At 45.6% G+C, this 15347-nt stretch overlaps 1 protein-coding gene across 1 annotated transcript in view; it reads left to right on the plus strand.

The window, feature by feature from the left end:
- Positions 1–15088, plus strand: part of LOC146205954 (hemocyte protein-glutamine gamma-glutamyltransferase-like) — a 35980-nt gene extending 20892 nt beyond the window's left edge. The window contains exons 6-15 of the mRNA XM_084590621.1: positions 493–600; positions 7312–7489; positions 8607–8745; positions 9009–9112; positions 9357–9525; positions 10329–10426; positions 11541–11828; positions 13175–13335; positions 13703–13839; positions 14783–15088. Coding sequence (XP_084446747.1) covers positions 493–600; positions 7312–7489; positions 8607–8745; positions 9009–9112; positions 9357–9525; positions 10329–10426; positions 11541–11828; positions 13175–13335; positions 13703–13839; positions 14783–14924 — 1524 coding nt within the window. The 3' untranslated portion in view covers positions 14925–15088. The remainder of the gene's footprint in view (positions 1–492; positions 601–7311; positions 7490–8606; positions 8746–9008; positions 9113–9356; positions 9526–10328; positions 10427–11540; positions 11829–13174; positions 13336–13702; positions 13840–14782) is intronic.
- The last annotated feature ends 259 nt before the right edge of the window (positions 15089–15347 follow it).

Raw genomic sequence — 15347 nt, forward strand, 5'->3', positions numbered from 1 at the left:
ATATTTCAAGTATGCCCAAACAGATATAGGCTCGAGTGCCAGTCTCACTACTGATCTTAAACCTTTTCCCGGCATTTGTGGAGTTTTCGTAGCGTAAAAAAAAAAATATATATATATATATATATATATATATATATATATATATATATATATATATATATATATATATATATATATATATATATATATATATATATATATATATATATATATCTGCATTGTGAGCTAAAGCGTTTGCGCTCATATATAGTTCGGCCATTTCTGCAAAAAAGCAAGGTTAGTCATCAATTCAAAGCAGTGTACAAAAAAAAAAAAGTTGTTCCTCTTGCATACTCAGGCACTCCGGTTCTCACTGTGAATTATAAGAGGACAAATAGCCCAATCGAAAGAGGGCAAACAAGAAAGCTGTTTATAGTCGGACAAGAAAGAGCAGCGAGTCGCAAATGCTAAGTTGTTGACGGCGCTTCCGCTTTCCTTTCGCTCACCAAACAGTTTGGAGACATGGTTTTGCCCGCGTGCTCGCTCATCCTGGACAAGTCCAACCTCACTTACGCCGCCAGGGCCAATCCGGTGAAAGTGGTTCGAACCGTCTCTGCGATGGTAAGTGGGCCTTTCTGGAAACCGATCGGCCGTTACGCCTTCACTGCCTCGCTGCCCGTTTTTGCTGACACGCGGGGGGCAAGAGCGGATGCTCCGTACGTCGCTGACCTGGGGGACCGCGCGTAGTAACTTGTGGTATAGAATGTAACGTAGGCATGTGGCAGAAAGTAACATAGAAAAATAATCGCTCTGAAACCAAATTTTTCATGACAAGCACCTTCTCATAAATCAGCCATTCACTACAGGAAATGCGCTATTTCTCGAATTTGCAAGCGACTTTGCCTTGTGTGAGAGGCAGAGATTGGTATCGCGTAAGATACGAGTAAGGAGCAAGTCGTATAAGAAGCGCGTAGCTACTCATCTTTTAGACGGCTGTTTGATTCTGCCGAAAAATGCTGGCGCATATTAGCAACGTGGCTCTGAATGTGTTGCGTCATTATTTCAAGTTTTTTCCCCCGTTTTATGATTACCCAGTCAGCGTAATATGGAGGCGCCACGTACCTGATCAGAGGGCTCTGTGAAAGCCGTCACAAAACTCTGGGACGTTATTGCCTTCCATGAAATTATTACTTTTTTTGTAGACACGTCTGCATCTCTACCGAACGTCTACGAGTTGGGTTGCGTTGACCCCGCAAGAATTATTTAAGGCAATCTCTGACATCCCTTAGCTAAATCTGCATTGCGCACTTTTTATTTATTCTTATTTTTATTTAGCGTATACTGTCAATCCCTACTGGAGATTCTTACCGGATGGGTTCATATACAAGACGTATACAAGTGTACATTAAAACCAGATGAACCAGTGTGTCATCGGGTCACGCAGGAACAGTACAATCAGGTATACAATGAAAAGAGTTGCAAAAACGTTTGTTGTTGACGTATACATCAAGTAAAAAAAAATTTACACACTGACCATCAAAGTGCGCTTTTGTGCAAGGGCTGTCCAGTATACTTAAGAACAGATGAACCGCATTTGGTGCCATCGTACTTTAAAGAATTTACCACATTTTATTTATTCAAGCTGGCCCTTTTGAGTGCATACTGAGGCAATCGTTCTAAAACTGAGTTTAGTCACATCATATAAGAATTAACCGGTATATAATGAAAACAAATTTGCCTATAATCAAGAAAAAGAAACATAAACCCTTGAGGAAGATCTACAAGAAAGCAAGAACTTTGGCTTGTTGACAGCAGCGACTCCCTAGCGAGCCTAATAAAACTTTCCAGCGTATCCTACGATGTTACAAAGCTATCCAGAGCGTTCTATTCACGCACAGCCCGAGGGAAAAAAGAATAATAGTGTACATTGTTGGTACAAGAGTACTCTTCGAGCGTGTAGTCATGGTTGAGTCTTGTTGCTCTAGAACGGCTGAAGCTGACATAAATTACAGTATTTATTTTCAGCGCATAAAGAACAAACGTATATAGGAATTTTAATCTATGCAGGGTTGCTCGGCTTGATAGTGTGGTTAGGCCTGCGCGTGAAATTAGCTCCGTGGGAGAGTCGGTGCGCCGATACTTGTTGTCGATAAAGCAAACCGCTTTCCATTGCACCGACTCGAGCATGACTATATCTTTTCGTAAAAACTGGTCGGTTTGGTCGGTTTGTGGTGTTTAACGTCCCAAAGCGACTCAGGCTATGAGAGACGCCGTAGTGGAGGACTACGGAAATTTCGACCACCTGGGGTTCTTTAACGTGCACTGACATCGCACAGCACACGGGCGCCTTGCTTTTCGCATCCACCGAAAAGCGGCCGCCGAGGCCGGGATGCGATCCCGCGTCCTTGGGTATCAGTAGTCGAGCGCCGTAACCACTGCGCCACACCGGCGGGTTTTCGTAAAAACTGGTACCAAACGATGTTCGCATACTCTAGAATTGGACGGATGAAAGCCTTGTAGCGAGCAGTTTGATTTCGTGAGTGGGGTAACATAGGACGCGTTTAAGAAAGAATAGCCTCTTCATCGCTTTTTTTTTTTTTTTTTTGGTGATATGGTGCACATGAGCATTGGAACCAAGGTCTTGTGTAATCGTTACACCCAGGTATTTCTTTTCCGTTACAATTTCAAGAAAGAGGTTGCCACAGCCATAAGAGAAGCTAAGCTTCAACTTTTGTTTTTTGTTACTGATATAGAAACAGTTTTTTTTTTTTTTAATTGATAGACATTTGCCAATTATTGCACCATCGCACGACGTTGTTGAGCTCCGTGTTCAACTTTGCCTGGTCTTTGGGAGCGTTAATTTTTTTATAAAGCACACAGTCGTCTGCGAACAATTGTATGTTAACCTCCAGGTGATGCGCTATGTCATTTAAAAAAAAATAGGAATAAGAATAGTGCCAGCACATAGCCCTGCGGAACGCCAGATTCAACCGAGACAGTATCAAAAGCGCGTGGTCTCCATATTGCACAAACTGCCGGCGTTCGGAAAGTAGTCGGCTATCCATCTGACGGGCTCAAGTGCACAGTTAAGCATAAAGAGCAATTTAGCGTGTGAGACTCGGTCGAAATAAAGGTCGAAGGCCTTCGAGTGGTCTAAAAATATTACATCTAATTGACTTTGGTTGTTGATTCCCTGTGCGAGGTCATGAAAAAATTCGACAAGTTGGGTAACAGTAGACAGACCACAGAATCGGTTTTAATCACAGCTGATGAGAGGAGGGCGTCCTGTTAGCGCAATGCATTTGTGGGTGTCTCGGCGCTGAAAAATTTGAATTTCCCATGGTTTTCTGGTGGGGGGCTTTTTCACCGAATATCCGCCACAGCGCTGGAAAAGATTTGTAATGTCTAGCCTTGCCCGAATCTCGTAAGGAATCCGTAGAACCGTAAGTGAGACTTCGATAAGCCGCTTGCGAGCTGAAGGGCGCAAAAAGAAAAAAGAAAAACAAGAGACGCCGACCTTGTCGCTGCATTCCACTGCCCTATGCATTTCAGGCTGGTGATAAGCGGTGGCTCACCCGCAGAGGCAGCCGACGCAGTTAGGAAAGGCACTACACTGTCCTTAAGTTTTAGGCATTGTCTATAGTATATTGTGTGCATATACCTGTTCGACATTCAGTGCCCTTTCTGAGCAACGAGATAACGGTGTGCGCGAACAAAAAGAGCACAGAGACTGTGGCAGTATTTAGCTGCCCTGGCCCCCTTTGCAGCATGCGCTCTTCATACAGAAATAAACGGCACGCGCCGCATTCTTTTTTAAACAAACAACTTGCCTCTGGTAAACACTTAGTGGGTGTGCAGTGTAGAAGCTAAGAATACACGAAAGATGTAATGCGCCTCTAGCGCTTTGCCATTTGTAATTTATATTTTAATGGCTTCTTCTCGAGTGTTCTGTGAGTTTCCAGAAGTTCAGTGTGTTTTCCCTCTTTTACAGCGTTAGCGCACTGTAATCCTCTTGCAAAAGGGCTGCTGTATGTGTCTCCCCTCCCTCCCTACTGTGAAGCCTCTATGTAGTAATCCTGTACGTGCTCCTGCAATGAGCATAGTTTCGCGAAAGTCCGCCGGTCGGCGGGTAAGCCGCTCCTTTCGTTGTATAGAAGGTAGGATTCGGCCATCGCCGGCAGGGTTCGGTACTTATACCTGTGCTACACGAGTATCTTCGAATGACATTCGAGTCGATTGGCATTCGAAATTTCGAATGATATTCGCGGACTCAACGGGCTCCCGCGGCGCTACACGACAGTTTTCAAACACATTTCATTCATCATTAACTCGTGGTATTGCAATGGCACTGCTGCATCGAATTTTGGTTCTTGATATTCGCTTGTTTTCAGTTCGTACAAAGTACAACGGCGCAATGACAGTGGTTCCCACGGTCACGCTAGACCGACAGCAACACCAGCACATCCTAGTATAGCGTACACAGACACACGCAGAAGAATAGCGCACGCCAAAAATATCGTGATGCGCACTGCGCATGCGCTATACGATACCCGAGACCGAGCTCTTTCGTACGATCGGCCAGCTTACACCGAAACTTGAGTTTATCGTTCCCGGCCCACACGTACGATGAGAGATCAGCGTTGACAAGATGGCGGCGTCCAAGCCGCCCGCTTCAGAGTGAATTTGTCCTCGTTACCGCGTTTTTGAGCGCGCTGCCAATTATAAATGGCACACGGAGTCTTCTCTTTGCCTCGTGTAATATTCAGCTCAAATAATTAGTGAATAATTTGCTTTGTTTTTTATTTTGAACGGCGGCAGCGCAGTCCCTAAGCCTGACGAGTAGCCTTGGTTTGACTGATTACACGCTTGTAACCGTAAAAATATGCTTGAGAGTACGGGGCTGAAAGGAGGCCGGTACTCACCATGACGGCAATACAAGGTAAAAGTATTCAACCCAGGAATACCAACGTTGGGGAGTACAACGAAACTGCCGCAGCAAAGAGACTGGCTAAGGTCCCGGTCCGACTTGGCTAGTTTTGGCTTGAGAGTTAAAAAAAAAAAAAAGCCTGAATGTGGTTTTTTTATTTTAAATCTAGATGTCGCCACCGTATATTTCGTTCGCGCTTTCGTAGGGCCAACTAAAAGCGCCGATGCAACACATGGAGTAGCGTCCCATAATTTGCTGGCATTTATCGTACGAAAGCGTCCATACGCTGCATTAGTACTGCGACATGGTTTACGACGGGCCATCGACACTGGAACGGCAGCCCTTCATGTCCTCGACAGACCGCGGTGGCTTCACGAAAACATTAGGTTGACGAGGCGACGGTGTGACGACAGCGCTTGTATCTGCGTTATACATATTGGATATAAGCGAAACGAGCGGCTATATTTTACACTTGAACACTCAACCAGCGATAAACGCATGCGGAATGATTGCATTTTGTTCGACGGCAGCCCCCTTCCCCGCGGCTATAGCCTATGATCGAGTACGCAGGGCTCGCGCTTTCGGTGACTCTCTAGAGCCAGTCCACAAGTTTTAGTGAATGCAAATGGTCATCGAGTGTATTTTTGGCAATATTGCTCTGAAAACGACTATTGCTTACATGGCAGGGCACGCATACAATGAACGGGAAACGTCGATATGACTCTGACTGCCGAGCAAGCGGCCAGCAAAAGTAGGAAACGTCACTTGCGGAGGACAAATTAGGCTGTTGCAGTGAACGCGGATGGTAACTGCACACACTTATGGCTAAAGCGATCTATATCAAGTATTGCATGGTCACGTTGGAGAAAGCAGGGAGAATCAGCGAAAGCGCCAGTTCTATGCAACGTCACCAACCCGACTGTAAACTGTTTTCAAGGAAGGCGATCGCATCAACGCTTCATACAGAGTTGTCGTACTCTGTAAACAAGGAATGGTACGAATGGTTCGAAAGTGAAGATATTACTTTATAACAGTAGAGTACAACCGTGCTTCATGTCATGTAAACGAGCGTTGGTTTTCTGTACACATCGATGTAAACAAGCGTACCGCGGGGCGCAATCGTGTGCAAATTTCGCACTAACGCGGTAAACGCCAAGCTGTGTAATATTATATTCAAGCACTCATTTAGCAAGTACACGAGCTATTCGATAAATAAGCAGCAGAAGAAAGCGGACAGCAGATATCGAAATCAACCACGAGAGATCCGAAGCGGTCGCGATACCTCGCCAGTGGGCCTCCATTGAGCGGCCGTGCCTCCTCGCCATGGTCTTGCGGCTCGGTTGTGGGCGGAGCAAAGCGAAGGCGACCTGCTATTGGTCGGCGCTTCCTCTGTTCGCATTTCAAAGGCATTCCAAAATTTCAAATGTATTCGCGTAGCTCATTCGACTCGAATGACATTTCAGTCGAATGCTTTCGAAGCACGTCGTGTAGCAGCGCAGGTTTGGCATTCAAGTCGAATGACATTCGGTTCGAAGGCATTCGAACGATGAATTAGAAAAAAAAAAATGCGTTTCCTCGGTTCATTCACAGCCTTTTGTTAAGTTCTGCTCGCAGTAGCTTGCGAATTTCTATCTCCAGGTAAGACGCAAGACGTCGGCTGTAGAGGGGCGTTTCGGTACAGCCTGCGCCTCCGGTAAATACAGAAAACCTAGTAAACCCCGCACTCAAGCAGTTTTGTCCCCGATGTTCCGGTAAAAGTAACACAGTACACAGAATGCTAAAAAGATACATTTAGCATATCGCGTACCGCTCACCGCCTGACTGTGCCAGTATACCAGGAGGCACGGGCAGATGGCCCCAGCTTGCACATGGCGCCTCATCGAGATTTGCACATGCGAAGAAACAGCGCTGCTTGTGTGGGGGCCAGCCGCGCCGAAACGATTTGGAACATTTGGGGTCATGCCAATCTTTTTCAATTGTTTTTTTTTTTTTTTTTGCGAGAATAGGGAGGGTGAGGGTGCTTAGGTTCGTGAAAATATGGCAATTTGAAAACCGTGCTCCAGAAATTTTAATCGGCGCGTCCAATTTTCTTTCATCTTTTTTTTTCTATCCATTCCTTCCCATAACAGATATCAGACACTGCCCCTTAACTGTGTTGTGTCCCTTTCTGTTGCAACTGACCAGTCGTACGCCGTCGGGCAGTCTCGATTCCTTTCTGAGCAGGCTCGCGTACTCGGTCGCTCGTTAGTTTACACCTGCTCTGGATAGTTTGCACAGCGATGCTAGCTGCTTACACCGAGAGCGGATTAAATACCATGGCTTTTGGATGCAGCAGTAGCTAGAGATCAGTGCATTCTCCAGCTCAACTGTGCGCTCAAGAAGCGGGGCATCCGATCCCGACGCAGGTGAACAGCGCTGACGACGGCGGTGTCGTCACGGGAAACTGGTCTGGCAACTACGAGGACGGCACAGCGCCCTGGATGTGGACCGGCAGCAGCGCCATCCTGGAGAAGTACGTCAAGACTGGAGGCGCCTCAGTCAACTACGGCCAGTGCTGGGTCTTCTCCGGCGTCTGCAACACCGGTGAGCTCCGAACCTGCGGCAAAATTTTCTCGGCAAATACCAGGTCTGCTGGGCACCCTCTCTTTTGCCGCGGTATAAGTAGTGGCAGGGGCGTTCTGCTACTGATACCGCGACTGCGACTTCGGGCTCATGCCGCATCGAGATAGAGGGGAACTGCACAGCAATTCCTCCACCAGGCTGCACAGCTTACGTTCGACTATATTCTGAAACCAGCTGACACCTCTTAGCCGGTTTTAATTATGACACAGGGTCTCAAAGAGGTGCTTTTTCACCTCGTAAAAACTTGTTGCACATATCGCATAAGCATTTGGTTTTCTTCAATCGGTCATTCCGCGGTGGCGGTGCATTCTCCGCCTTCGCAGAAAATAAAAGCAGTAGAAAGAAAGTACCTATATCTTGAAGCTCGGTGAGCTTGAGAGATATGGTCAACAACAGCCTCTATAACGAGAATTCAGTGCAAGTGGAATCCATTACAGTTACTACATGTAATGGAAGCCCACCATGTGGGTTACAAGCCAAGAATTTGACAAGTATAGGTCTTGGCTAAATTCTTGAATGTGTTATGCGCCCGTGTTGCTTTCCATGAAATTTCACTGCCTGTTCCTGTTACGCCAAGTGTTACGGCTCCCAATAAGGCAGCGCTGGTTTTTTGACGAGCAGGGTTGACGTTAGCACGCAACCAATGGAACTACGGAAAAGTTCACTGAGAGCTGAAAAGTATGATACTGCCTTGGTATCGAACCCGGTTAAAGTTCGTTGGCACCTTTTCAGACGGTAGCAGCATTACAATGTTTTCCTGCTGCTGTGGTATACGTTGTCATTCTTTTCTGGAGTAATGCGTCGTGACCGAACACTCCCGCTTTCACAAGCTAGGCGGGTCCAATAGGGCCTGGGTGGAGCGTGCTTCACAGCCCCAATGATGTCACCTCTCCTATAACCACGAGAAGGCGGATGGGACAGCCCCTTCATCGTAATTACTTTAGCACTGCTAAGCACAGTTCCTTGGAATCGCCTTCGTAATTATCTTCAAATCTTCAAGGTTTTCTATTGTGTTGGGAAAACTAAAAAAAACAACAACAGAGAATAACCTTTTACTCTTTATTTTCTACCCTTGCAGTATGCCGCGCCCTTGGAATTCCTTGCCGTCCGGTGACCTGCTACGCCTCGGCTCACGACACGGACGAGAGCATCACCATCGACCGTTACTTCGATAAAGATGGCGAGGAGCTGAAGAAGTACTCCAGAGATTCCATCTGGTGAGTGCATACGCTCTCCAGGACGCAGTGGTGGGTGCGCGAAGTAACCATTACTTCATCGCACTGTGAACGCTAATCATGAGAAGTGTATACTCCCCGCGCCTTCCCAGAAATTTGTGTGTTCCTATAAAACATGTCTGAAAAACACACACATCCCATATTCAGAGTACTTCAAATGAATGCTTTGAAAAAAAAAAAAAAAATGTGTGCTTCTGAAACTGCTTCTGTTGTTTAATGTGAAGTGTTTCGACCTCGTCCTCTAGGAATTTCCACGTCTGGAACGAGGTGTGGATGGCACGAAAAGACCTTCCTGCAGGATACGGTGGCTGGCAAGCCATCGACGCTACTCCGCAGGAAACTAGCGATGGTACGTGAATGCACACGAAAAATTTCTGCGCGAGAACCTTGACATCCAAAAGCAAGTGCGACTGCTTAGATATCTCTTTTAAACAGTTTTGGGCCGTATTTAAGGTCACTCGCTTCTTCCTATTGTTCTTTGTCATCAGTAGTGGCACGATATGTTGCTCAAAGCCGTCATCTCAGATGAGTGTCGTTATGTTCGGATTTACAACAAGCTCTTCCCGCATTCCGTCGCGGCTTCGAACATGCAGGTTACTACCAAGTAGGCCCATGCTCGGTGATGGCCGTCAAGAAAGGAGAGATTGGCTACATGTATGACTCACCTTTTGTGTTTGCCGAAGTCAACGCCGACATTATTCACTGGAAGGAGGATCCCGAAAGTGCCTTCGGCTGGACTCGCAACAAGACGCTCACGTACCAGTAAGTGTGTGTTGTTTCCACCACGCAGTTAAAGTGATATAGAGCAAGAGAGAGAGAGAGAGAGAGACAATGCCTTGGTACTGAATCTTTATTTTTGTACATTTGGTGAGATTTCTTTCGCGTCGACACTTTTTAGTAGCTTACAATTCTTTTGTTGCTTTATTCTCATGGTTTCGTCACAGTCCGCTGTAGCCCTCGTTGTAAGCTTTTAGTACCATGATTCATGCTCCGACTAGCCAGTCACTACTACGTTGGAAGGACAACAACGGAAACAGCATAAATAAGAGGATGCGAGCCCGACGCGTGCCAAGACGACCGCGGTCTTCAGCGCCACTTTCGCACACAGGACAAAGTCTCTGAGATTATTTTGTTTCTCTTTGTACACTCACGCACAAACGCCGCTAAAATCAAACGGGTACTTAACGGGCAAAAGCTTTAAAGCGAATTATTTGTGTCTTAGACACTGTGTTGCCTCTGGAAAAGCGCGTCCGCCCTGGCTTTCGCGGTTGACGACACCGAAGGTGGCGCTGCCAGCACCAGCGGGCATTTGTACGTGTGGTTTTAATTTCTCCGGCAACTGAGTTCCGTCGACGAGCGACAGAGTACTGTGCGGGAAGCCTATGCATACCAAATCGGCAATAATAATAATGGGCTATAGATTTCGGCCTTTACGGTCTAATCATTATGGCGCCGTTGATTAAATATAACATCTCGCTGATTAAATGTAAATTTGAACGTAACACATGCCAGAAAATGAATGGTCACTAACTTGTTGCGTTCCATTATTATATTCACTCTTACAGCGTTGGCCTGGGAATCTTGACCAAGAAGGCAGGCGTTAAGATCCAGGACGGCATGGGAGATGCTGAAGACATTACGGACACTTACAAGAGCAAAGAAGGTACGTTTCGGGACCCGTAGCGCATCTTGTGTACGCGTCTTTCCTCGCCTTGATCCTTTTGCGCTGTCCATTATGTTAGGCCTTCACCAACTCGCACAGCATTCCGTTTTAATAAACCGTTCGACTTCTCTGACACGACTATTGATCCTGGCAGAAAAATGAAGTAATCAGACTAATGCTACGCGCTGAAGCTTTGGTTGTTGCATGAGTATCGCTAGTAGCAAAGCTTATCAAGAGAGAACTCGATGTTTTCTGGGTTATTTCAGTTTTCGATCAATCGGTAAAGCGGCAACTTCACTTTGAACAATTTTGCTTATAACATTCCTGTATAGGCAAGAAGAATTTCTATTTATACTACCTTCGATTTACGAGGCTAGCATGCGCCGCGTCATTGTGTCTACGCTATTTCTACACTATGTGAACTTTCAATAATAATAATAAAAAAAAAGACCGATGTGCTCACTTTGAGTGCTTTCAGCGGAGTAAAGTTGAAATACTGCGTGGCACGAACTTCGAAGCTGTCAAGGCCAAATGGATAAATTCGAACAAAACTTTAAGCAAGCGCTCAACTAAAAATTCAGGGCACACTCACTTTCTGCCTTATAGGTATGATGTGATAGCGTCTTTGGGTCCCTTATCTGCCTATGGCCCTCATATCACTTCGCAGATATGGGCAAGAATGTTTTGTTTTTGTTTTTTACTACAAGATACACAAGACCTCTCTTTAAACAAGGCGAACGAACATGTCTCGATGGCCTAGGCTTAATGGGCAAGACTCTCGACAAAAGGGTCGCAGGATTGATTTAATTACCTCAATTTTCTATTTTGGCGCTAATATTTCAATTCATATTCAGTCGTGCCATAATGACGATTTATTCATGTTCGGGACATATAGTTAAAATTTACCTAATTCTTTAATCCCCTTCAATTTAGAGTGACGTCACGACCCTCTTGACAAACAGGATTTTTCCAACACGCCAACGCCGACTACGACGCTGGGTTCTCCTCTGAAATGGGACACTTAACGCGATCGCGATAAAAAGCAGAATGACACAAGGCACCATTGAGGTCAGACGCTTCTGAGCGGGGTTTGAAAGGCAACCAAAATGCGCAGGCACCCAGGAGGAGCGCATGGCCGTGCTGAATGCGGCGCGCAGCGGCGGCCTGACCGTGCTGTTCGATCTACCGAGCGAGGCCATGCACGACGTGTCGCTCAAGCTGCAGGACATCGAGAGCATCATGATCGGCGAACCGTTCAGCGTGACCGTGAGCATGCGCAACGAGAGCAACGAGCAGCGCACCGTCAACGCCGTGCTGTGCGCCTCGTCAGTCTACTACACGGGCATCCTGGCACGCAAGATAAAGCGCGACAAGGCCACCTTCGTGCTCCAGCCGCAAGACGGTGAGCGCCTCACGTGCACCACGGTATTGCAATTAATCACTGCGGCATATTGAGGAGCGCGTACGGTTGGATACACGACGCGGTTTATTCATTGGGCTTTTGCTATGCTTTTATGTATTCCTTTTCATTTTAGTTTTTATTTCGTATCGAAAGTGTCTGTGGGCTGATTTCATCTGGCAGCTAGCAGCTCGCCCTAATTATATGAACCTGAACGAAGTAGGGACGGCAGGAACCTATAAGAGCATTGCTTGAGGCTGCTCTCGCGCGTTGTCGAAAAATTTCGAAATGAATCCGTAAATTCACACCTAAAGGTGCCACTTTATTAAAACCAAATAATTTATTTTATTTCTGAAAAGTAAAAGAGTAAGCAAGAAGCCCAAAACTACGTAACTTTGCTATCTGACTGTAAGCCACCTTTCTTTTAAAAGTAAAAAAAAAAAAAAAAAAAAAAAAACGCGCCACATCTAATTTATCAGGATGCAGGAACGATTTTTTTTTTTTTTCAGTGTTGTGTTGCTTTTTTCCCCGTGTGGTTATAGATGTTAGCCATCTTAGTTTTAAAGGAGTTACCAGCTACCTTAGCGCCAAGTGTCACTGAAATACGTCTTTCTTTTGTCCTGTTCCGGTCGTACAAAGCGAAAAAGAAAAAGTATTTGCAGGTATCCTTCATCTGGGTAGCTGTTTACGCATTCTTTTCTATAACCAAGAAAGGAAGGGGGGGGGGGGGGCAATGACAGCCTTTTTGACTGTGCTGAAGCTGGAGAAAAAAAAATATAACACAGCAGGGAGGGGAGGGGGTAAAACTAAATAGCCAATATTGATCTACCTCCCAGAATGAGCGCGTATGTACCAAACATAGCACTGATTAGTGTTGACGTGTATCTTGCTATGGACTTAATGATACGCTGAGAGTAGAGGGAGTCACATGCACTTGAAAAAATATGCTAGCCCCTACCGCAGCGACACATTAAAAATGTGTCTTTCCAGAAGCTCCCAGCTCATTTCAAAACGTCCTGGCCGAGGCCAGAGCTTTACTTTTTCTAGAAAGCTAATTTGATGTCTCATCATTTTGTTCACAAGACTTATGTGCACTTCAACTTGATTCGAAAGCCTTTTATCCGCTTAAGAATAAATGAAGGAGGAAGTGGAGGTACGCCTTAACAAATATTAAAACACCAGTGTACACACAAAATTAAATATGGCCCGAATTTTAAAGCAACCGCGCTCTTCCATTGCAGACAGCTTTACTGCGTTTCGTGGATGAAAATTACAACGAGAGCTGAAGTTCAAAGTTAACCTAAATAAAATGTAAATAAAAGTAAAGTCAAATTTTTTCTCAATTTCAGAGGAAGTTTTGTCATTGACGGTGCGACCAGAGGAGTATCTCGATAAACTGGTCGACCACGCTATGGTGAAGATCTACGTCATCGCTAACGTCCAAGAGACACGACAAACGTGGTCTGAAGAGGACGACTTCACTATCACGAAACCGAAGCTGAACATTGAGGTGTGTGTTTAATAGTTATGATAACAGACCTAAGTTTGCTAGAAAGTGACAGAGCGCGTTCCGGAAGTCAGCTTCTAAAGAAAGAAAAAAACAAAGAAAAAAGATTACGAATTCATTGACTCTTTTTAAAAGCCCGCCGAAATCCAGAACAATCGTTCTCCTAAATTTTGAAGTTTTAAATTTTCAATTATGCCTTCATTACTATTTTGATAGGGCCGCTTATGAGCAATGTGTATCATGTAGCGGATTAAGCGTATGTTTGATGCGCATAACTTCTCCGGAGGTTTGTTAAGAGATGCATGGTGCATACTGCAGACCACGAGGGCGAACCACGGCAAATATCTCCATATGGGATTACTGCTTTCAGGTTGAGGGACCAGTGAGAGTGAACCAGCCTTTCAGGTTAGTGATGAGGTTCACAAATCCTCTCAACGTTCCACTTCAAGACTGCACCTTGTCCGTGGAAGGCCCTGGCGTCACGACTGCGCACATCGTTCACCTCTCGTAAGTGATGTATGCACTCCCACACACGCGCGCGTATACGTTCTGTCGATTACTCACTCATTTATACGCACTCATGCGCATGCGATAAGTTGGCCTGTGCGTAAGTTTTATTTGGTTCTGCCAAAATATGAGTGCGAAGCAAATTTGCTACAGGTGTTTTTGAGACAGCGTTCAGGTTCAGATTCATGTTTCACTTTGGATGCTAAGTGTAACTGACAACGAAAGTCGGGCGGCGTATTTTAAAAACCCCATTCAATCGCTTGTTTCTATTGGACTTCTTATTGTCAAAAAGCACGAAGAAAATTTACCAGTTGAATCTAGGAACTAGTGTGGTTGCCTAGGCACCTAGGAGCACTTTTGGCTTTTACCATAGAATGCGGACTGTCAGAAGTGTGTAGTAGAAAAGGGAGATGTGAACGAACTGCCCTGCGCGTTACTATATTGCCCACAGAAAGAGCGCACGCGTAGGAAACTGTAGGCTATGTTTTGGCGTGCGTGTTGCGTGGCCGCATTATATGCTGCTTAGGAATGTTCATTCCCTCATATGCAAATATTTCGCATTGCTGCCCTCCTGTTGCACCTGCACTACCCAGTCGGAAAAAAACTTCAGAAAATTTTCTGATGTTACGACAGAATTTCTGAGCGTTTTTTGACGGGAAACCTGTTGTGACAACAGAACATTCTGTAGTAACATCAGACATTTCTGTAGTTACAAGAGAAAAGTGCGACAGAACTACAGACAACAGAAATATACTACAGAAAAACTACAGAACTACAGAAAGATCTGATGGTTACGACAGAACTGTAGGATATTTTGTCGTATTTTCGACACAGTTCTGTATATTTTTTCGACTCTGTAAGTACAATTGGCTCAGTATCTAAACTTGGGCGGAGTTTTTGCGAAGAAAATGTTGCACTCTTTTTGTGCCTCTAATCAATGCAGGCAAGTGGCGCCGCGCGCTAACTGGGTGCACCGTGAAACGTTCGTCCCCGTGAAGTCCGGCCAACGCAGCATCATGGCTGTCTTCAATTGCCGGGAGCTGTTCAACATCGAAGGCTCGACGCAGGCGGTGGTCACCGAGTAGAAGTCGAGCCCCTTAACGGACGCATCGCTTGGCGCAGTGCTTGGCAGCAACTCTTATGGCAGCAGTCTTCGTTGGCAGAGACGCTTACGCTCGTGATGCCGATCGTGTTGTGCATTAGAATGATGTGCTTCGACGTCAATAAATCGTATGTGTTTGTGTATGTATACTTAGGCGCTTTCTCCAAGCCTATCTATTTATTTGAGATATTTTTATGAGCACATGACAACAGCTGGGTGCCTGAGAGTGACATCACCTACTCCTGTTAGCAGATAAGATAAGCTCACATAGACATACTACAGGGGCCTTGATATGGCCAGTTAAAGTTGCACAGTAGCACCCAGTTAACCGCACACACACTTCAACGTCGTCGTTCCTCAACACAATCGCTCAATTCTTCGTCACATGACCCCCCCCTCTCCTCCC

This window comes from Amblyomma maculatum, chromosome 1 (assembly GCF_055883805.1).
Source record: "Amblyomma maculatum isolate TAMU_Amacu chromosome 1, ASM5588380v1, whole genome shotgun sequence".
Taxonomy (NCBI): Eukaryota; Metazoa; Arthropoda; class Arachnida; order Ixodida; family Ixodidae; genus Amblyomma; species Amblyomma maculatum.